Source organism: Seriola aureovittata, chromosome 3 (assembly GCF_021018895.1).
Source record: "Seriola aureovittata isolate HTS-2021-v1 ecotype China chromosome 3, ASM2101889v1, whole genome shotgun sequence".
Lineage (NCBI taxonomy): Eukaryota > Metazoa > Chordata > Actinopteri > Carangiformes > Carangidae > Seriola > Seriola aureovittata.
Window position 1 is genome coordinate 6,198,844 of NC_079366.1, and position 24,518 is coordinate 6,223,361.

Below are 24,518 nucleotides of genomic sequence, written 5' to 3' on the forward strand. Positions count from 1 at the left end.
CCACCTCCACAAAATTTGGCTTACTTAGAGTCAAGCCATGGTTCCAGTTTTTGCGCCACAATGTGACATTTCTCCCACACCTGCCTGTCATTAGTTGTACAGATAAATGTCGCTACAGAGTACCAGACTAGTATGTAAACTATTTAATCTTTGTTTAATCTGTACCTTGATAATCTGAGCAGGTCAATTTCACAATAAAATCAATCTGATTTACAAGAAAAAAATCTCTGTACAAACAACCTACAATTCATTCATTCAGCAATTTGTAAAATCAATAACTAGAAAAGTAGAAAACCTTCAATGAAAAAAACAGCTTCTTTTTACAGTAGATGAAAGGGAATAGAGGGGAATGTGGTGTATGCTGTGTGGTGATGGAGGGAATTATTTCAGTTCATTCAACCTTCACTGACGTAATGACCTTGAGTCGAGCCTCTCAGAGCTCATTGTGCTCGAGTCCTTGACGAGAGATCTTGTTGGACAAATCCTGCATGTGTTTCTTCATCTGAAATCAAGACAAAGAATAAATGTCAATGCCTTTTATTTATGCTTTTTAATACCTTTGATTACCAGCATGTTTTTTTTTCTGACCATACTCGTCAACATTAATATACAGTATTTATAACAAGGTACAAATAGGTTTTCTTTGTATGAGGTTTGATCAAAGCTTTTCCTTTCGGAGCTCTCCAACATTACCCAACAGTCTTTTCTTTACGACTGTTGTGTTGTAACTCCAGAATAAGAGTCTTCTTTGACAGGAACAATATGATGTGTTGTTAACCTTTGTCCCTCATTTCTTTGTAACTACATTTTTCAACACCATAACAGTTTTTATTCCGTTCCCATTTTGCGACCATATTAGTTTGGACAGCTGGTGAGCAGTCAGTCATTGGTCAATAGCGTTCACTGGCAGTGTGTGGAATTAAAAGCTAATAGACAGTTTTGTTGTCCCTCCTTACCTTGTAGCTCATCTCTCTGGTCTTCTCAGCGAGTGTGTTGTACTTTTCCTGGTTCCTCTTGATGTGTTCTTTGTCTCCTAAAGCCTCTACGTGTTGCAGCTTCTGGTGGGACAGCTCCAGCTGCTCCTGGTAATGGCTGTGCTTCTCCACCTTGGTCTCGAAGTGACGCAGCTCCTCCTATTTTTTAAGGTAAACACAAGAAACTTGTGCTACAGAAAATGGACCAGACTCACTGAATAGCTCCCTAACATGTCCTATGATAACTATTAATTTAGCTATACAGACTAAAGAGCAGTGATAACTAACATGTCTTTGGGGTCATCAGGTGGGAACCTCCTTTCACCAGTGTTTCGTCTAGTTGGTCCCACGACACCTCCAGGAGGCTAGACAGTGATCACTGGCGTCCTAGAGTCACTCCCCTAATGCCAGCCATCACTGCTCCTCACACCACAACTATTTTCTCCTTTATCTTGCCTATGCTACCACAGACAACACCATCATCAACTCTGACAAAACACACTAGCAGATTCAGCAAACAAACTCCCCTAAACAGTTGGAGAAAGTGGCGGCCATTTTGAATGAGGGAGGTAGAGTCAGGGAGAGATGCCTTTTTGACGCCGGATTAGGCTGTGCTCTACCCCCCCCCCTACTCCCCCACTCTCCAAGACAATGAGGGAGGTAGAGCCTAAATGATATAGGAAAGGAGCGCAGCAAACACGCAGGGGGTGCAAGTTCAGTTCACCTACACTGCATGCACAGCTGCACAGAGGAGCTGATATAAATCTCAAATGACTAGAGAGGAAATGTCACACAGAAAATACGAGCTGAACATTTCCCTGTGATACATCTGATCTTGGAGCCAGATGCCTTTGAAAAAAAAAATTGAAATTTAAATTGAGTTGCTCACTGCGTTCATCTGCTCATGGGACAAAGGGTGAAAGGAGCACAGATAGGAGAGTAGAATACCTGTGCATTTCAAACGTGTAATGCATAAGATAGGCCATAATAAGATGCACTCTCTGCTTCGTGATTCACCGTACACAAGTAGTACTTATCCATCAAGTACACTACAGAAGTTAATTGTGTTACCAAAAGAGCACGTGGTTAAAAAGTTTCAGGAAAGTTGCAGCAGTGTGATAAAACAAAAAGCAGTATCTACCATCGACTGAGAGCAGAGGTGTCCAGAAAGCTGTCATAAGAGATTTAAGAGCTACCTTGAGAGAGTCCAGCTCGTCTTCACTGAGGTTGGCTCTCTTGGCAGCCTCCCACAGTTCAATCACACGAGGTTCCCGAAACTCTACAGAGGAAGAACAGACAGAGAGAAAGATGAAGAGATAAACAGTCCGAGGAGACAGTTTGGAGCCTCACCAATAGTCGCACACTCCGGAGGGAGGGAGCTTTGAAGAGGAGCAGTCACAGTAGATTTTATAAGATACATTCACAACAACGAGCCACCCCGGTTGCGCAGTCATTTAGTATATACACACAATATCAAAGAGAAGAAAACTGCTTGCATTCAGATCTCATCTTGAGTTGCTGCCACTGCTTAAGTACTGCAAAACTGCATGACTAACAAAACCAGACGAAGAAAACAGAAGGAGATTAAGACTGCTTTGTGCAAGAGGTGGTTGAGTGAGCAACAACCTGGAGGGGAGTGAGTAGAAAAGAAGTAAAAGAGTCAGTATGAATCAGCAGAAAGAGCATCGCCTTCATCTAAACTCCAGAGTCCCTGTGAAACCTACATGACTGAGACCTCACATACCTCTCAAACCTGCAGCCCACTTGACCAAAAGCGGCAGAATAACGGAGATAAAAAGGTGATAAACTACAGGAAAATTCAATCATGACAGAGTAATGAATGTTTTCTCTGAGTTTAACAGCACAAGGACAAACTGGTTTAAATCAGTGGAGGGGGTGCAGCACTATGGAGAGTTTTAAATAACCCTCTTTCAAATGGTCTTTTTCTCATTTTTCTCTCATTTTAGACGTTCAATTTGAAACTAAAAGCACAAAACACTTGTGTTAAGCCATTAGTGTATCAACACTCGGCAACTGTGATGCAGCAGTGTGTTATTATGATTACAAATCGCAGTGATTAAGATGATGAGATAAATGCAGAGTGAGACTGAGATGCAGAAAGAGACAAACAAGTTGTGTGTGTGTGTGTGTGTGTGTGTGTGGTCTCCCTCACCACTGTCTTCAGTGAAGCCTTCGTGGCTGAGCTTACGGAGGCGCTCGAAGCCCTGATTGAGGTCTCTCATTTTGTGCTTCAGGTCCGTGTGCCTCTGGTGCAGCACGTGCTCTTTGGCGTCGCCCTCCAGGGGAGAGATCACGTTCTTGTGGATTTCTGTTGAGACGGAGGGAAAAAAGGAGAGGAGACAAGGTGTCAAGTCAGGTTCGGAGTCAAGAGCCGACAGGGTTGGGTGGGTGGATGAAGAAGAGAGAGAAGAATGGAAGAAATTCAAGCAACAAAAGAGAGAAAGAAAAGCAGCATTTTATGAGGAGAGTTCAGTGGTAACTATAAAATAATCTGTACATTTTACATTTCACAGGGCTGACTTTTTCTTCCATAAGAACTTTAAGCATCCTCCTTATTTTTATGAGATTTCTGCCTGTCTCACCCTTGAAAAAGGTGAGGGGGTAAACAGTGAACAAAGGCCAACTGGTCAGCGGCACGCTAATTCAATGATAACGGCTGACATTTGGATCCAAAGAAAAAAAAAAGAATAGGAAAACTGAGTTGAAATGAAGAATGAGGAACCTCGAGAGGCAGAGGATGGAGGTGGAGGTGGTGGTGCTGCGGAGATGCATTGAGACTCCCCTCCAGGCAACATGTGATTGGCTCAATATTTAAATGCATCAGACAGGCAGAAGAATACCCCGGGCTTGTTCGGCAATAACACAGCACTGTGCAGCGCTAACGGAAAAGTTCTGGCACGAAACAGCTGCAAAGTGTCAGTCAAGTCTGAAAGACACGTGGCAGTCAGCTCGCCTTAAAACTCACAGCTCTGATGTGATGTGACAAGCACTGATCAGTGGGTGGCAACATGTGCAGTCTGATACCTGCAACCTATGTACATAACCATTACACTGAAGCAGGCAGAGAGCCTTTCAGACCTGGTACTGAGTTCTGGATAACCATCCTATGTATTTTTTGCATACATTTGCTTTGGAAACTGCCCTGATAGCTAGAAAATATAAATCTGGCCTTATTTTTCTGCAAAATTCTCCAAATTTTATGTAAATGTTAAAGTTACTCTGGTATAAGAACTTTAATTATGCTTGTATACAAAAACATACAGTGGTGAATCGCACAAAGAGCTAGTGAGAGCTGGGAAGACAGAAAGTGTGCTCAGTGGAAACCGCTGATAGTGATCAAAAAACCTGGGAGAGAATTATTCCTCTACAAATGCTGTTTAAATAATTTGGGGGGTCCGGGGAACACCAAGGGTCCTTGAGGGAGTTCCGGGGGGGTCCCCAGGAAAAAGGAAAATCATTTATTCTCTTTATACCATATATGTGTAACACAATGGCAGGATGTATGACTATTATGTGTTTCAAACACTTTCTGTAATAAAACATCTACAAACAAAACATCTCCATCGGTCCATCGTTTAATTTGTGTCAGTTTAGAGCTCCTTCATGTAAAAATGTTTGAGAACCACTGATTTAAAGTCATGAAGTACCAAGTCCACTTACAGTGTTCATTTTGGTTCTTTTCATACATGACAACATACAATTCTTTTTTTAAAGGCTGAGGTTCCTTTCTAATTTACCTGTATGTGATTTTTGGACTGATTTTCCTGCCTGTTTTCCCAACATTAGATTACTGTGTATGTGTGTGTGTGTATGTGTGTGCGTGCGTGTGTATGTGCATGTGCTGTGCGCCATGTGATCTTCGGCACCGTGGCTCAGTGAATTATTTCGCTCTCCTGACGTTGTGGGACTTTTACAGTGTGTAATTATTGTTCCCGCTCTCTCACAGCAGCAGGTGTGTTACGTGAGTGGACTGTAATGCTTTCACCCTGACTGTTCAGACTGGGCTTGGAGCAGGAGAGGGTCACAGCTCAGTTTGTGATTTTACCTTTAAATCAATAAAGAGCAAGGCTGTCCATTTCATTACTTTATATTCATGTAATAAATATACAAATATCAATTAGATGGTAATCTGCATTAGAAATGAAAATAAAGGAAGAAAAAAATGGTTACAATAATCATATGCTTTTAGTGATCTATTTGACCTGGATGAAATGGAGGTGGTTTCCTCTGTATTTCAAATTGCCATAATAGATTTCAAACACAGCAGCAGAGTGGAGATAATATATACAAAATACCACTAAAACTAAGCAGAGGTGGTGTGACACCTCTGCTTGGCGTGAGAACAAGGGAGTGATTCACACAGCTCACCCTCCATCCTGCTGACAGTGTCCATGAGGATGTTGTACTCGTGGATCTTGTCTTTGTGGTGCTGGAACTCCCTCTTAAGGCTCAGCAACTCCTCGTTGGAGAACTTCCCCGAGCTCTTAGCCTGATGGAGGTAGAGTCACCGAAGACAGAAAGAGTTAGTCTCAAAAGTAGCAGAGCAAGTTATCACTAAAGAACTTTTCTGCTCTGGTCCCTTAGAGAAAAATTAACCATTTCATAGTTGCCAAAGCACAAGCTTTTGAAAATAATGGGCAGCTATGAAAAACAAAAGATAATTTGTACCATAGTAGAGCTGCATTTAAACTCTGCAGACGACTGGTGCAGCCGAGTGAGGACCTCAAAAGCTTTTAACCATTTAAATCATGTTATACTTTTTATTAGATTTTTTTAAGCTGATTTAAGGTTCATGTCTTTGTGCATACAATTATTGTGGTAGATTTTCATCCAACAGCAGCAACAGGGTAGGCATAAAAATCTCATAATGTGTGAAAAAGAGGGCATGAAATCAAGTCACATCATTCCCAAAATATATTCCATTATCTTTCTTCCTCCCTCCTTTGCACACAAATTCAAACACACACCTTGTTCCAGAGTTTGTCCAGCCTGGGATCATCAAATATGTCTCCCTCTTTGGTGTCGTGGTCCTTCAGGGAGTTGCTCTCCAGCGTTCGCGTGTCCCTTTTCCCGTCCATCCCATACTTGGCCAGAATCACTGCGTAACAGAACAGAGGAGTTTTACTTGCACTGCTGTAAATGATGCTGACACGAGCCTGTAAGGAATAACAACTGAGGCTGTCATCAGAGATGCTGTTTGATACCCAAGAGAATCTAAAGTGACACACACATATTCATCATTTAAACAAGATTTAAACATTTCACATCAGAAATTACCCAGAGGCTCACAACCCTTGACAGCAACTCATTAATTCCAAAGTCACCACATCTTTTAAAAGAGAACCGAAAATGGAGAAGTATCCCTAATCAATCAGCTGCTGAAAATAAACTGGGCAGGCCAACAAACAAGGATAGATTTGGGGAGGGTGACGAGAGCTGCACAGAACAAACTTGCTTCCCTTTTTTCTTGACATAAGTAGCACACAGTAGGTGATACAGATGTGCTCTTTGTCATGCTGCTTCTATCGTGAAAAAGCTCGATATTTAAAGGTTAGAGTGAGAAGGGAAGAAAATGCTCATTTCGCTCCCACTCAGTAACTCAACAGAACACCTTGCACAACCCAAAACTTGGCAGCTTGCATGCACATACAAGGAAACAAAAGAATTAAAAAAAAGAATCTAAATGCATCCAAAAACTGTCAGGACACAAATTTTCCACAACAGATAACTGATGAGCTTGCCATGTATTTTGTATTTCGTGAACTAATTTGTAAAATATTTGTCAGTTATGTATAAAAAATATTGAGCAGCACAATATATAATCAGTCAAGTGCTGTCTGTCCCAACATTTTGGACTTTGCTTTGAAGAGGCTCTGTCCTCATTATTCTGCCCCAGTTAACTGTTATTGCAGCAGCTGATTCAGCATCATCCCAACATTGTAGTAACCCATCAGTGTCACTTATTAACTGCTGATGCTTCCTTAGGAGCGTTTCCAAATGCTCGGGTCTAGTTTAACATCCTCATAAACAGGCTGCAAGAAGTTGATGACAATCACTGAGGTACTAGCTGGCTTGTATAGGTCACACTTTATAGTTTCAGCTGAGGCTCTTGACACTTTGATCTACAATGGGTGCAAACAGTAAAATAAGCTTACGTTCTCAGAACAACCCATTTACAACAAGCAAGGTGTCGGGATTTGTCTCATCTCAAACTGAGTGCGTCAGGGAGATGTGCTATGAAAAGAAAAAAACGGGGAGACAGACAGATGATTTTTCAGCCCAATTAGAATGAGTCAAGGAGAACTGTGTGATGCAGAGGGGAGAAGGTGACTCGATTTATATTTAGCCTATAAAGGAGCAGGGAGTGACTCTACTACTCTGCGGCCCGAGCAGCCACAGGGAGGGAAGTCCACTGGCTGTTGCTGACAGAATGCTAAAAAGAACTGGTGTATGTGGTTGGGTGTTTGCCTGCAGTTGCTGAGGTGAAGATCCCTCCACACACTCGTACACCTCCAGCTCCAGGGTGTAATCATGATTTGATTAAGGATTTGATTGTCTCAGTATGCCTGTCCTGACCTTTTACCATCTGAGGAAACTGCAGGGACAGAAGCTGTGTCTGATTTGGTAATACATTCTTCACAGATCAGGTGTATACCTCTGTTTAGTGTACGCAATTTAGTATCTGAAAATGCAATACTCATAGCATGCTCTACACGTCTGTGTGTAGGTGACTCTCTTTAAAAATCAGGAAAATAATTCTGCACACACTACACATAATGAAAATCTGCATGCATATGGATGCAGCTGCAGTCTTAATCTCAAATGGAGATCCTGAAAAGACTCTTTAGCAACAGTCCAACCTTAACAGGGATGAGAAATTTCTTCTGGGACTTAAATGGCTGGTAGAACATTTGTTATTCTACCAGCCAAATGGCAGTTTATTATGTAAGCTATCATGTCCAGAATAATGTATTCCTTGGTGTTAATGATGTTAATTACTTGTCAGATTATATGTCAAAATCCTTTTAGTGGCATTGCCAAGATTGGTGATTGAATATTCATGGGTGAATCTATAGTGAATCTAGATCAAAGTGAGGACACAACCTATTCCTGACTGCACCAGCGAGCCAAGACTGCCTCACCATTGAAGTTACGTCGGAGCTGGGCCTCTTTCTCTCCATTTTCATCCAGCCCCTCCACCTTCATCTTTTTCCACTGCATCTCATCTTTTTCCTGGATCTTGAGGTCACTGTGAAGCTCAGCCTGCCGCACCGGGGACAACTGCATCTGTCAATACCAGAACAAGAAATACCATAAGACAGACGGAGGGAGAAAGTTAGAGGACAGAGGAAAAAAAAAGGGAAGCTGAAACAGTGACAAAGCAAAAACACTGTGACAGTTGCAAATCAATGATAGGTAAGTGAGCTAAGTTATTTATACTATAAGTTGTTTGATCAATGTCAGCTCCTAAAGAAACTTTTATTCAGGCAGAGCTGGAAACAAACTACCCAGTTTAAAGCTCAGTACTTATCCCTTTGTGACCTTGATGACAGACTCCAAGATCACAGTCTGCACTGTTCAGAAAACAGGCCTGAGGTCGTATCACAGAAACCTCCTATTTTAAGTCTTAAGTAAAGATAGGAAGAGTATCAGATAAGAATTATCCTAATTTGGTATTAAAGGAGCAAATCCTAACTAACTTTAGGAATCCTATCTTATCTTACTTCATCCTATCTAATCTCAGGTTAGGAGATCCTGAATCCTTAGTCCAACAATGCTTATCAACTTGTATGTCTGTTACCTAGCAACTGATGTTACTTCTCTCATCCCACCTCACTGAGGTCTTTTGGTAACCCCTTAGATTTTTCATTGAACCCCACAAAAAATGGAATAAAAAACAATGACGAGCACTTTACTTCAGGACAGATGAGTTAGAAGTGTTACATACATCTGTAACATCTGTAGAAAAATCCAAAGATGATCTTTTACAACAATGCTAACTCTGGATATGGAGATAAGAGAGGGCTTAGAAAGCCTGTATCTGCTAACAAGCTTTTTGTCATCAAACACAACGTTAGGGTCTGCCATAAGCTTCTCAATGAATAAGCTCAGCCTGTTGACATTTTGTTGGTTGTGTGAAAGCAATAAAATAGCAGCGATATGGATGAAACAAGTTAGGTAAGTGGTGGAAAAGTGAAAGTCAGGAAAGCTTAAAGGTTATGCAAATATAGGAGAGTTTATTTAAGATTTGGGGAGGTTAGGAAGCTTGTGTGATACACTTTTAGGATAGGAACATTGACTTAAGAACTATTCATCTGTAAAGTTTTGCTAATTGCCATAGTTACCAAACAGTTACGACAGAATCTGCATGTTAGGAAGTTTCTGCAATACAGCCCCAGGTCACTACGGACAGTCAACTCTGACTGAGCAATCAACAACTTCAGGAACTCTGGTGAAGTAAAAATAGCTGAAAACGTTTGGTGAATAAAGAATGGCATACTGGACAGGAGTTATGTGACCTTTTACTCAAGTACCTTTTTTATTTATTTATTTATTTTTACAGTTGGAGATTACCTTTAAAGTACTCGAACATTAGTGTTCTTCTGCCTAATAGTGGACACATTTCCACCACAGGGATCATTGAGGTCTACTTGGGGCAACTTGGTGTCCTCCTCAAAGGCCCTTGGCAGTGGTTATTTTAAAATAGAAGAATCAAACTCATGCTTTCCCGTCATGTCGATGTGTATTTCCAACAACCATTTAGTACTAAACTTGATTATCCACGATCTTGGCTGTACACATCTCTACCTGAGCCTATTGAGCAATGAATACTATGTTTATAGCTGACTATACGTTCCCCCCTTGAACACCACAGTTTATGGATATGTCATGGCGACTCTTGCTTATCGGCTCAGTCCCTGCATATGAACGCTGACGCTATGTCTTAATCAAGGCTAATGCTGTTTTTTCAAGGTGCTGTACATTAGGCGCCATTTATGTACATTTCATTGAATGTGGTTAGCTCCATTGATCACCAACAGCCGTTACTTGTATTAGTGTAGTTGAGTTACTATGTACAGTAGCTACAGCTGCTAACATTACAGACTGATTTCTATACGTACCCTTTTAGCCTTCTCCCACACCTGGTTCAGCTTGGCTATCCTGAAATCCACCGTCTGTCCATCACTGCCGCTCGGCTTCGCCTCGTTCACTTCCCGGGAGTATTTCCCAGCCATTACACCCACGCCGAGACACAGAGCAATGACTACACACTGCAGCTTCATTTTGAGATAACTCTACACAACCAACGACAAAAAGAGGCCGAAAATCACTAGCTAGACAACAAAATTAGCTGGACAACACAACGAACTTTGTCTGTTATTGTGGCTCACTGGAATACCACAAGTCATGTGCTCAAAAGGGGAGGGCACTTCCTTAACACTTGCATTATGGGATATGTCGTTTTCTGTCACATCCTTTTTGACACCAGTAAAGCTGAAACGATCTTAATTGAACTACAATTTTTGAAATGCAGTTCTGCGTCGTTACCTGGCAACGAAGGCTGCAAAAACTCTGAGCAAATAGAAACGCTCCACGCGTTTATGTGACTGGATGCTGCTCACATCCGCACGTACAGTATGATGATGAGCTGTCTGTCTGCAGGAGAGGTTTAAAGGGAGTTCCTGGGAGACTGTTTATTCAGTTTTATAACAACAAGGAAAGAGGCAATGCACCTTCAAAACACAACTCAGGCCTTCAGTAAAAATCCTATGGAGTTGTTTTTACCGTGGATCAGAAGATATCTTGGTTATTCCCCTACAAATTTATAGTTCAGTGTCAAATTTGTGTGGTATAGCCTATATTCTTGTAAGTATTTTGTTTAAAAGAAAGAGAAACGGTCATTCATTTATTTCAAAGAATGTAATGTTTTTTGGAAAGTTTAAGCCATCTTATTTTGATATAACTGATAGTAGCTTTTTTTTCAATGTGTAATATAATATGTTAAAATGCTGACTATAAATTGAATTATTAGTCAATTTTTCATATTACTTGTAAAAATGCTTAATTTAAAAGCAAAATCTGAAGCTTGATTAATAAACCTCAACTATCTAATGAAAAACAAAAATATATATAACATAACAATAACAACTTTAATGATTTAAAGATTATTTATGAATTTAAATCCTGAAAATAATTTTTGTTGTGCTTTTATTATTCTTTTACCATATTTTTTTTTTACATATATTGTGCCATATTATAGCCTATATATACTGTATATATACATTTTTCTTTTTCTTTTTATAGAAGTGGACCTTTGAGGTAATAGTGTATTTGTACTTCGATTGTCAGTGTTGTTTTTGTTTTTTCTATTGTGTAATTTGTGCTCATTTGAGATTGGCTTACTAGTGAAACCACTGGACAAGTCCTTGTTTATTTATATATTTTTTATTTTAGTATTTTTTTATTACATTTTAAATACATGGCATTGAAAACAAAGATAATCAATCATAGAGCAGTGTTATACAAATTTCTCCTTCCAACCTTATAGACTATGTATTCATTTAATATCTAAGGTTTTCATGTTACTGGATATTTATAGGTTATATATTATTTATAGGTTGCACCATTAACCTGTCTGTAATGTGTAACTCCAGCACTTGACCAAAGAGTTAAAAAGTAGAGGAGATGCAGTGAAGACACTTACATCACAACTCTACTGTATATGGCAGATATACCAGGACTATGTAGATAATGTACTTATGTAATCCATGGAAGTGCACACACACACACACACACACACACACACACACACACACACACACACACACACACATACACACATATACAAACAAACAAACAAACAAACACACACACACACACACACACACACACACACACACACACCGTTAACGATTGATATTGTTCATTACATATTCATGGCAGCCAAGCTAATTGGATTTAGTAGGAGACAGAATGAGAGCGAGCTTTTTATTATTGATCTGCTGAAGTGGTCGCCTCGAAAAAAATTTTTTATACAGCATTCATGCCAATACACCACAATAACTGGACTAAATTCAGTTAAACTATATTAAACTGGGAGAAAGACAGGGGGAAGGGAGGAGAGACGGACAGTCAGACAGAAAGACATTGTATTTTACTCCCTCACTTTCATAATATTGTTTTAGAAGTTTAATAAGTCAATAAATCTCATTCAACTGAGGGTGAATTGCATTGAATTGAAGTGAGAGAGAGAAAGAGAGAGTGAATGAATGATGGGCTTGTGGGTGGCAGCCAGGCAGCAATTCACAACCGCTCAACAAAAGACAAACAAATCACATAATTTTTCATAGGAGTTTTAAATCTTCATTTGTCATAAAAATCCTTCATTACTTACCTGACAATAGAAATCTAATTACAGCTATTATTGAAAAAGGATTTGATTTCAAAACGCATTCTTTGAAAAAAGCAGTCTCTCCAAGGCAGAAGTCAGTTCAATCATTTGGAGAATAAATTTTATTTGTCTGACATTTGGAGACACAGTGGACTCAACTACAAATAAGCCGGGTGCTTTTATATTCAGTAAACGCAGCATTGTGTTATTTTATCAAGCAGTTCTATTTATATTTGTTTCACCTGTTGCAGCTATTACTCACAGAAATAGGAGACTTAACAAGATGAGTTAGCTGTGACAATCTCTGTCACCTGTCTTACACACTGCAGCTCCAATATTGACAGATAAACAGATATTATAGGGCCTGCAGTCACATTTTAGGGGACATTTTCCTTTGTATTATGTGTCTTCGCTCAGAGACTGAGAGAGTACCGCCTTGTAGACTGTTTCCTGACAAAGATGAATTTGTTCAGTCATCCAGATTACGGGCTTGTGGAGATTCACTGCTTATCAACTCGCCACAGGACGTCCTTGGAGGAAAGGGGGACACATTGTTCAAAGGGCTGAGAAGAGATGTAGATGTCTGGCTGTTTGCCTCACTGATGCTTCCGCAGGGGTCACTGTGCTCAGACATTTGAGACTTTAACAAATATACAGGAGTTTATCTCTGGGTGGTCAGCATTCGTTCAGGAAGCTACTTCAAATGTCTTGAATGGTGAGTGGTGATGTAAAAATAGTGCATAGAAAATGCATTGCAGAAAAAAAGTTTGTGAATACTTGGAATCCTAAATCTTAGTGCAAATATTTACTATCAGCTTGAAAACAGCAGACAGACAGGTAAGTACAATTTGAGGCACTTTCAAGTTACTTTAGTGTTTCCACTTTCTGCTACGTTAAATTTCTACTCTGCAACAATTCAGAGGTAATAATAGCACTTTTTATTTCATAACTTAGTTACTAGTTACTTTGCGGATTCAGATTAACAATACAAAATATAACAATACAACAAGCAAATCTCAACAAATAAATATATGACGTATCATTATAGATTAAGATGGTATAAAACTTAATTGATCTCCAGGAGTAAATTCACATGCAAAACATGCAACATTCAAAGTGTAACCCCATCTTTACCAGCTGCAACAGGCAATTTACACATTAATGTGTCAGTAATTATAATCCAATACCCTATTCTAAAATTATACATTCTGTGTAATGAGTACTTTTACTTTCAGTACTTTAAATATATTTTGATACCAAAGCTTCAACTGTAACAGAATACTTCTACACTGCTTAAGTAAACGACCTGAGGACTTCTTCAACCACTGTTGAATAGCAAAATTATATCTAATAATCTTATGACCTTGTTAGCATCTAAGTTTGAGCATTTTGAAGACATGTTCTGCCGACTGTTTTAGAGTCCTGTAAACTGTCTTCAGCAATCACAGTAAGAAACTTCTCATCTTTTCCAGCTCCTGTAACTCCCCTCTTCACTCCCTCCTGTCTTTTTGTTACTTCTTTAATTACCGCGCCTGCAAACATCAGGTTTTGGCTTTGACGAGAAAAAAATGTCCACCAGAGATCAGCTGCTGATGGAGCTGCACTTAATGAAAGGTCAGCACCACTTTGGCAAAAGCTCTGAGGTGTTCTCGGTGTCTCATCACATCTACGTCTGTTTCTGGCACACCTGCAGGATCCGTGTACATGCATGCGCACTTGTGTAATGAAGGGCAATGTTGAAATGTCTGAGTGAGTTAACTGATGGGTAAATAAATAAAATATATTAATTATTACTTGATACAATGATTAAAAACTGGTGCTTTTTAAACTGTGAAATATCATTGTGTACAATTAATATTCCCACAAATAAAAGACTCTCTCATAATGCAGATGTCATTTAAATATTCATCATTGGTCCATGTAATCTGACGAAAAGCAATAATAAATGTTATAATTTCCCTGTATAAGAGCAAAACACATGTAACACTTTATTTTATAGCTATTGAGTTGTGAGAAACAGCATCTGTCAACAGAGCTAGGTGATTTGTTTCTGCTGTCCTGGACAGAGCTGTGCTTTCTCTGGAGTCTTACTAAAGATACCCTTGCACTGCGCTGGATTACTTGACGTGTTTGTAGATAAAAAATAAGTGGGATTATATTGTAACCTCATAGATCACAGAGGGATCGAACAGTGAGCGAGTGCTGGCTGTTGGTTTGGTTGAGACGGGGCGTGCGAGTCTGCACAAATATGTCTCTGCCAGCGAGTCTCTGGAGTGGGAAGTGAAGACAGAGAGAGGAGGATATTAGGCCGGAGGGAGGCTACGGCACTGCAAACAGCCCACAGCACCACGACTGTTATATAAACCATGTTTGATGACAGCATTATTTTTGTCTCCCTTTGACTCCCATTAGGTGGAAAGAGAGAAACTGGCTGCAGCGAGAAAGTGAGGAAGTGAAAAAGACAGAAAGAAAGAAACAAAGAGATTGAGATGGCAGGTGCTTTCTCAGCAGGTTGTGTTACAGGGAGGGTCATGATGAAGTAAAGCATCGCTGACCATTAACAGACAGAGTCATTATGACCAAGTGATTGCAATAAACAGGTTTCTATCATCTTGTTACTTGTGCTAATTTAACTGCAGGGAGCGAAAGGAGCAGACATCACATTAACTTGAAGTCTGTCTCGCACTGAATTAGCTCTTCACTAATAGAACTTTTAGTATTTCAAAATCCTCTAACAGCCAGTTCATGGCACTTTGGGCAGAGCCGGGAATAGTCTCAGCTGGTTATAAAAAATAGCAGATTGCCTACATTTTGTAGCAGCTTGGCAGTAGAGTCATGTCAGCTGATGAAGGAAAAGAAGAGAATTTAGTTTCACGTGCTGTTTATTTTTTTTATTATTATATTTTGCCTTTTAATTGTCACCCTGCATTAACCAGATGAGCCCCCTGAGTTAAAAAAAAAGCATTATTTTCTCCTCCGTTTTGTTAAAAATAAATAAACTGCATAGTTCAGTTTGATATGGGACCAGACTGTATACTGAAAAGGAGGGATGGGTATTAAACAAAAAAACAACTCAATAGTAAGAGATGCAAATAACAAACCAACTGCATATGACTGAATTTGTTTGTTTCAAAAGGGTGGCAGAGTTCAGTGAGTATTCTATGAACCTCATGTTGGTTACAATCATAAGAAACACTGTAGATGCAGATTTTCTTGTATAATTTGCAAAGTCTCTGCCCTGTCTCTTTCAACTGATTCTCTCTGTACTAGCCCAACCTGGGCCTTTGAAAAAGATGAGGAAGATGTTCCAGAAACCTCCAGAGAGGTAGAGCGAGAAACAAAAACGTCTTGGATGAAATTTGCTGCAGCTAGTCTCAGAAATGCTACATCCTGGACAAATGTGCCAGATATCCAGGTACTACTCTGGGCTCATGCTCTGAGATGGACTTGTGTCCGACATGGTGTTGGACTGGCTGTCCTTGCCTCTTCAGTACGGCTCAGCACGAGCCAGAGTCCTCCTGGGAGCCAGCTGCTACTGATTTGATGGAGTGCCAGTAGCGAGATAGATACCTATGTGATAACACTTAATATTTTGTTTCATGATTATTTGTTCATCTTTCACTTTTGTTTACCACATATTTGTCACTGTTTCATCCATCACCTTCTCTGTTATCTGTGAATCTGCTGTCCAGATGCTCTTTTCCAGTATAGCTATAGCTTCCAGTATATAACTTCCTAACAGTACTATGTGCTTGTGCTGATTCTTGTAGGCAAAATAAAATGTACGCAAGAGATGCATAAGGGAACATCCAGTGATTAAAGCGTGTGTGCTAATTTTAGAGTGTGGATGAAAAATAAAAGAGCATCTATTTTCAGTTACCTGCAGCCTGGAGTTTTTCTTGATACCCACAGTGTGCAGGTTCACCTGTCCTCATTCTGAGCATTACAAATCTTTTTTCAGTCTTTCAGCAGTGGGGACTTCAACACCTGACAGCTTTGATGCACTTCCCAGCCTGAAATGTCAATGTGAAATTGAGTTTTTTTTTTTCCTATTATTTATTTTCCAAAAGACAAGCAAAATCATTTGAAGAGCTAAAATTGAATCTGTCAAGAAGGTACATTATATAAAACCAACATGACAAATAATAATAAAAAAAAAGTATAATTAACACACATAAGATGTAGAAGCTTTGGATGATACAAGTGATTACAGACTGTGCACATCTGACAAAGTTCAGCAAATTATACAATACCTATTTAATATAAGATTACTGTGTTGTGCTATTATAATAGGATTGACTGATTATATCAATTAATTGTGAATAACAAGTAAATTATGGGATGTTATTTCTATTATATTGGATTGGAGTTTTTAAACAACCAAAGGAAGTAAGTCTGTACTTTAAAGTTGGTGACCCTAACTCCCCTTCAGCTATAAGATTCCTATTTCAAAGGTTACTGGCATGAAAAGGCAATGCATTTCTAATAGGAAATGGATATGGTTGATGTGCACCTAATAGCATGTGTAATATCATGTACGGTGCCAGCAATGCTTCCTTCTGCCTTATCATCAGCTTCACTGAAGTTGAAGGGAATCACTCAGGTCACATTGACTGTAGCTATACTTTAAAACACTCTCTGAAATAGTTTGGCTGCACCTTCCTGTCTTTTAGCTGTTTTACATTACTCAATCTTACAGGACCATTCCAGTCCAGTAAATCCTGGGTGCTTACAAGTTAAATTACTGGGTGTTGTAATTTTTAAAAAAGTTTTTCCTACCTTCCAGGGGCTCATTAGTTCCAGTTTATTTTAGTGCACTAATCAAAATCAACACCCAGACACTGTGATGAGAGATTTGTCCTGTTAAATGGACCTGTGCTGAAGGATTGTATTACTTACCATGAGTTACAGATGAGGACAGATGTTTTGTAATGCAAAATGGAAATATAAATTCAAAGTTTAGAGAGTTCTTCAAAATATTACAAAAGCTTAAATATGGCTGCATGTTCTAAGAAATGACCGGCACTCACAGAAGGTGTGAGAGAGTGGTTGTTATGTAGCTTAAAAGTATCACTGGTGTGGTCCTTTGTAATCCAAAAGTCCATTATCCTTTGCATAAGGGATATCTTGCCTCTAATTAATTCTAATTAATTGATAGGAGACAGCTGTCCCTCCAACTCCCTAAACTGTGCTTAAGCTGGTAAATACAGCCACTGTTTGCAAACCATATTCTAAATCTATGGGTGCAGCACGTACATGCAGGCTGGGGATAAATAGGCTGTGTGCTTATTTACTGCATATACAGTATCTTTTTATTCTTTAATATTCATTGTCTATAATACCAAATGTTGCTTCCTCTACTTCATTTCTACATATTTTACATATTAAGATTGTTTATGTATGTGAATTTAAATGTTGCTCTCTTTGGCATGGAAACAACAAGGTGTTGACACTTATTCAGACTCACAGGAAATACAGGAGCGCTGCACACCTATGCAACACAATTATGGATGAATTCAAATAAAAAGTGAAACTAATCATAAAATGAGAACAGTAAAGACATGGAAGGAATGTGCTCAGTATCACAGATTAAGATTTAATGGAATAAGGTCATTACAATGAAATCCAGTGGACACAGATAATGTGACAGTTATTTTCTCGGAAATGGATTTTGTGAGTGTAACACATCAGTTGTTTGTGAAAACTTTTGTTGGTGGTTAAGTTAAAACAGTCAGAGGTTTTAGTAGAGCAAGAGAAACTTTAACAGTGGATAAAAATCATTTAATAAAGGTCAAGGTAGAGTTTTCATCAAGGTAAATAGGTAAAACATTTGAAATGAAATGGATATGGATGGCTAACATCTACAAGGCCAACCTGGCCTTATGTTTCATTGGGCTATTTAAATGTCAGAGTATGGCCTGCTTCTGGCCCTGTCTCCTCCTCTTAATGCTCATGTGGTGGGAAAATGTATTTAGTTCCCTGACTGTACTTACTGAGTAGATGACTCATTGACATTTACAGATACTATTATAATTTTATTACATTTTATGTGAACACGTTACATCAGATTACCCTCTTTATTGTATCCCAGAATGAATGTGAATGGCCAGACTATGGAGTGAAATGGAAGCATTGACCCCTCAGAGATACTATGTGTCTGTCATCAAGGGACAATTAGGAACAATTAGGAATATCTCAGTCACATAAAAAGAAACAAGAGGATAGAAACACTGATAGTACTGGGATCTGAAATTACCAAAGTACCCATGTACTTGCAGACCTCTGTCATTTGAGCTACACCTTTCCATCAGTTTTGCTAATATGAACTAATATTCTAAAAATCAATCAGTGGACACAACGCAGAGGAGGTAAACACTGAAGTTAATTTTCACCTTTTAAGCCGATAAGGTGAACAAGTTAGCAAACAATTGGGTATTTACACATCCAGCAGACATTGAGTTTGGAGCATTATTCTTTTGGAGACGTCAAATACAGGTATAGGCCTGAAAACCAAAACAATTGTCAAGGTTCAAGAGGTAACTGGACACAGAAAACACAAAGGGGCTGCTGGAAAGATGGAGCTTTAATAAACACAAGTCCGAAAACAGGCAGTTGAACTGGAGTTCAGACAGGAAACGCAAAACTCAGAAAATCCAAACCCAGGTAATCCAAAACTCAGCAGGTGAGAGGTGAGAGACAATAGTCCTGGGTAATAATTATTTATGGGTTTGTCACTATGAGACCTCACATACAAGCAGTCATGTGATGCATTACTAATATAAAAATATTGCTTAATCAATATTAAGATGTAAGATTTAAATGCTATAATTAATGCACCAAGATGAAATGAGGTATAAAAGACACCTAGTATCAAAGCAGGTTCATAACCTTCTTTCTCCTGTTCTGTCACAGCTGCACAGTCTATGGTCACAGCCTGAGACACTAATAACTTCTTGGGATGAACATAATCAAAATCATTTGCAGGTTTGCATTCAGCTGCAAGAGATCATAGTCCTGTATGAACAATAAAAACAGCAACTACTCTCTTTATGGTGTCAAAGAAATTAAATGATTAAATTGCACTTTCTGTTCTTCCTCATAGTAAAAGCTGTAAATATTTCACTTTTCACTTTTGCAGTCCTGAAAGTACATAACTTTCATTATTATTGCTTTTATGTATATATTTTCACAGGAATACTTCAAGAAATTCTTCTGATTGATATATCTGCTTTCTTGCAGGTGTGTGTGTGCATGTGTGAATGGGTGTGAAAGAAAGGTTGGTGGTGAGGAATTCAATATTCATTAAATGTTCTCAGTCTGCTGACCTTTTCCTTCCTCCCACCCTGAGTCCATGCTTCATTTGATTCAATAAGAGACTTTAATTTTCAAAGCAAACCTTCACTTACAGATTTATTCCCTGGAGGTATTGCTTTGTGTACAGAGAGGAGAGAAAAGAAGGATGATATAGATCAGCTGGGAGGAGACAGATGACGTTGGAATGGGGAGAAAAGACAAAAGGGGTGGCTAAATAAACGTTCCTTGAAGTAAGACTCTTAAGCCTGTAATTTCAAGAGTGGGTGAAGGAAAAATACCAATATTTTGCACTCTGACTTGATTTTTGACTGTATGATTCTTGACTGATTTATTTTTTCAACTCCAGTGAAGCAGATATTTGTAGTAGAGCTGGAAAGAAAAGGGGCATAGGTGTAGAGAAGGTCATCAAATAGCTAGAATATGGAGGACGGTTATAGTTGTTTGACTGAGACAATAGAAATTTAAAGGCCCCATATTGTATAAAAGTAGATGTCTTTTTGATGATAAGGTTCTATATTAATACTGTAGTATGTAAAGTATCAAAGCGCTCAGTCCACAGAGAAATTCACACAGCCTGTATTCAGAAACTGAGCCTGAAAAAAACCAACTGTCAGGACTTCTGTAACTTTGTGATGTCACAACAAAGCAGACATCAGCAGTTTGTCATCAGTCTCAGCCATGCCTCAAGTCTAGCCCATCCGGACCAACCATCCGGTCTAACACAGGATTTGGTCTCTCTGTGTGTTTATCTGAAATCTGCTATATTTTTATTGGATCACACAGAAAACAGTCAGCTAATCAGAAGAGAGCCTCAGAGCCTCCTCTATTCTGATTGGCTCACCAACCTTTTGTTGCTGGAGCTCCAGAGAGAACGCTGAGAGAGGAGATGTAAAACTACACTGAGATGGTTTGGTACTTAAAACCACAGATATATCTTCTTATGGAAGTTTCATACAAAACGCAGGAGAAGAGTAAAATATGAGAACTTTAATGAACAGTCAAATAAACCAGTAACAACAGCTGTCAGACTGGAGTTTACTGCCAACAATGATTTGTGTTCTGTGTTGACAGGTTAATATCAAAGTAGATGTTTCCATTGCTCGTCCATGTGTTCATATGAGACTTCAGTTCACTTTTGCATCCATCAATTTGTCATGAAATGCCTCCAAATGAAAGTTGTAAGGCTGTAATTTGACAGAGGAATTTAAAATGTTATTGTCTCTGAGACCTTTATGGACGAAATTAACTGACAAAGACCATTTTAAAAGCATTTAGCAGATGTGAAGACAAGTTTTAAAGTCAGAGGAAGAAAATGAGCCTTCGGATTGTATGTGTGTGTGTGTGTGTGTGTGTGTGTGTGTGTGTGTACTTTGCTCATAACAAAAGGCCGAGATACGCACTGACCGGAGCCAAATGTCTTGACTGCTGTGGGTAAAGGGCTGTATTCAGAGCTGACACAACAAAGGAAGCAGGAACAGACAAACACAGCGTGACCGTTCCTCCAAAAGAGCATCTTCATCCACAGAAATCTATTTCTCAAAGGCCAGCCGAGGCCTGGGGCTGGCTCCACGGACCCAACAGTGAAAATCTGGTTTCTCTTGTTACCTCGCAGACCCTGCTGCTTGTGTTGAACTGAAAGCAGCATGTATACACATAGACAGCCAGGATTTTCTTCCGCTGATCAGTGTGTTTCTGTTGCACTGCTGTGTGGAATCACGGTCGCACCATGAAGTATTTAGTTTTTATAGTTTACTTTGTTTGCTATTGTGAACACTGACATAATCTAGTGAAATTCAGTACAATAGCTGTAAAGCTGTAAAACCTTTTAAGTGGTAATGCTTAAGATTTCAAGTCCTGGTTGATTTGGCGACACCAGTGGTTACCACAGTAACAGCAAGTGCGGTTTAATACTACAGGTCCCAAATTTGCAGCAAAGCAGCAAAGCAAAGACTGATGACACTGTTTCAAACACTGCATACAGTGTTTGTAATCTTTGGCCAAATATACTGTATATCCTGTCACTGCTGTCGAATACTTTTAATGTGAAGCAGCAGTAATAGGAAATCAATGGTTGATATGCAGTAACTAAGAGTGCTGCTGTTATCAATGAGATAATATTACTAACAGAACTATTGGATTACATTAGGTATTGTTTCCCCTGAATCCCTTGAACACGTGAAGGCACTCTGAATCTCCTGAAGACCAGCTCACACAGCGGCCATTTCAAGATGTACATACATTGCATGACTACTGGTAAAAAAATACTATAAAAAAATACTATACTTTGGAATTGATTTCATGAAAAATATTAACTTTTACCATAACTTTAAATTGTGAAGACAAAAACTGAACACTTCTAATACAATTCATCTGCTCATAGAGAGTCTTTTAAGAGAGTATAAGACGTGTGTTTAACAAAACCTAAGAGGATTTTTGAAGCTGTATTTTGTGGTATTGCTGTACTGTAATGTTGTTTTAGAAGGTCACTGTAGGTCAACTGGCTGAGCCAGGTTCATTCCTACCTTTCCCTCTGGCCTAGCTGCATGTATTTGAACTTTAATTCATAACCCAACCCTTTTCCTCAGTCTCTCTCCTGCTCATCTTGTTGGCACCCACCATCCCCTCAGCACCACCTGTCGCCAGCGGGCTAAAGACTCCTCGCCAGGTCAGAGGCTCAGACGGCCTCCTGTACAGCCAGGATCTGCTCCAGCCTCAGTCAGTCCCACACCCTCCCCTGCACTCCATCCAACACCTTGACAAAATATCAAAATGCCTCACAGTGTAACGGATTGCATTGAATTAGACAGGAGTTATTGAATTTCATCCTCCCTCTGTACCTTCAATTTGGGTGTTTCATCATGGAGTTTTGTTAAGATTTCTGTGCACACACTGCTGCAGGCATCAAGTTCCTTTGATCAAGGATATAACTATTGTAAATATTCACTTGTTAATTTTGCCAAAGTGAACTCTTGAGGGTAGGTATTCCAGCACAAGGTTATAAAAAGGCTGATACTTGCAACATGATTTTCAATTAAAAATTGGCCTTCTGAGATTTACCTGAAACTTCTTTTGCATATTTGAATAATTCAATAATTACTTGTAGCCTGGAGGCAACAATTTGCACAATTGCCCTGCAATATCTTTTCCTTCAGAACTGTACTTGGCTAAATGTTTACTTTTATAAACTAAAAAGGAGTGCCATCGGAAATACATTAGCCAAAAAGGCCAAGGCAAGTGTGTAATGATAATAAAGAAATGAATAATGGAACAAGCTCTTCTTAAGCCTACGTCCAAGTGATATAAATTCAGAGTTCTCTTTTGAATTTGAATCGGTGCTTTGTCAGATAAATGACCAGGCTTATGGAACAAATACATGTAGCAGCCCTATTAGAATCACTGCTGTGATCTGATCCCAGCATGATGCTCGTACCTGCACGGTACCTTTTACATTTTTCTGACAGTAAAAGCCTCAGGTATCATGATAAACCATGAATCTCATGTATGGAGGCATTAGACTCTATTTACCCAAGTAATGCATGTGAATAAATGCAGCCCTATCATACACCTGCCCTTGGAATTTAAAAGAGGGAGAAGATAGAGTGAAAGCCCCTGGGTCCTGGTGCCAGGTAAACAAAGGACTGATACTGTGAAGTGTTTCTCTGGGGAATCCGTCACGGGGAACCAAAGGTAGTGGGATCCATGGTGGGTTAGGGTTAGGGTTAGGATTGGGAAAAAATGAAAAGAACAAGTTTTACGATTTAAAATGTATTGCCTATTCCATCCAGCAACGGTATTGCAGGTATTAATATGGGACTAGTATTTCATTTGAAGTCAATATCTGGATAGATGACGAAGGGCAGATGACTTTCTTCCTTCTCTACATTAATTATAAATTGGTGGTGAGTTGTAATCTCAACGGGAATAAGATAAATGTCCCTGGATAAGGCATGGATGGAGAGAACAAAGGCAAAGTTGAAAGAGAAAGACAGAGCGAGACCGAGATAGAGATGTTGTCTTTCTGGAAGGAGTCCAAGCCATTTTAATGGAGCACAGATCTCATTGAAAAACTTATCACACCATCCAATTTTGAACTTGAGCTCAGAGTATTCAGCTACCTGATTCATCTGCTCAGCCGTGCTGGTATGCATGCTGTCATTTGAGAAAACAGCTTTTTCAAAAGCTTGCACGAGCCAATTTCCCAGTTTATTACTTGTAGATGTCATTCAATGAACATCAGAAGCATTTTCAGTTACCCATCTACTGACAGTGGTGAGGGAAATGATCATTTAGATGCAAAAGCATAGAGAGAATTACATTTTTACTGAATATGTGAGAACATGTGAGAGAGAGAGTTCTTCTAAAAGTTTGTAAGAGATGTCAAAGAGCGAGCGGACTACAGTTGGAGTGAGGAGAAACTGTTATCTTTAATTCATAAGGAGCGGGGCCATCACTGAACATAATGTTTCAAAGAGACAGAGACTGAAAGAGACAAACAACAAGAGCAAAGGGAAATAAAGGACGGGAGAAAATGAAAACAGCTCAGTAGTGGGTGACCTTGCTCAAAGAGAGGACTGGTAGACCTGTCATGTGGTGGGTAAGTGCTTTCCTCCAGGGTGCAGTCATATCTGTGCAATATTCCTACTTTTTTTACCTTCAGGATTAGGGTTAGTATTTGTCTTCATGGCTTAAAGGAGCATTTTACACACACACACACACACACACACACACACACACACACACACACACACACACACATATATACATATAATGAAATAAATTACATATCGCTTTGGTTGTCCTCTGACTTTTCATCTTTT

At 39.3% G+C, this 24,518-nt stretch overlaps 1 protein-coding gene across 1 annotated transcript; it reads right to left on the reverse strand.

Annotated features, from left to right (window-relative positions):
• Positions 1–128: 128 nt before the first annotated feature.
• On the reverse strand, positions 129–10,406 carry lrpap1 (low density lipoprotein receptor-related protein associated protein 1). The gene is made up of 8 exons (XM_056371968.1): positions 10,118–10,406; positions 8,138–8,282; positions 5,963–6,093; positions 5,364–5,484; positions 3,148–3,303; positions 2,171–2,253; positions 957–1,133; positions 129–502 (listed from the first exon to the last, which is right to left on the reverse strand). Exons 1-8 carry the CDS (start codon positions 10,277–10,279, stop codon positions 434–436), a joined length of 1,044 nt encoding a protein of 347 aa, XP_056227943.1. The 5' UTR covers positions 10,280–10,406; the 3' UTR covers positions 129–433.
• Between the last annotated feature and the right edge of the window lie 14,112 nt (positions 10,407–24,518).

Coding starts and splice junctions, on each gene's coding strand:
- lrpap1 (XM_056371968.1), bottom strand. CDS start 10,279: ATGAAGCTGCAGTGTGTAGTCATTGCTCTGTGTCTCGGCGTGGGTGTA. Junction 2,254..3,147: donor AGGCTTCACTGAAGACAGTG/GTGAGGGAGACC, acceptor CTTCCTCTGTAG/AGTTTCGGGAACCTCGTGTG. Junction 503..956: donor CCAGAGAGATGAGCTACAAG/GTAAGGAGGGAC, acceptor TCTTGATTTCAG/ATGAAGAAACACATGCAGGA.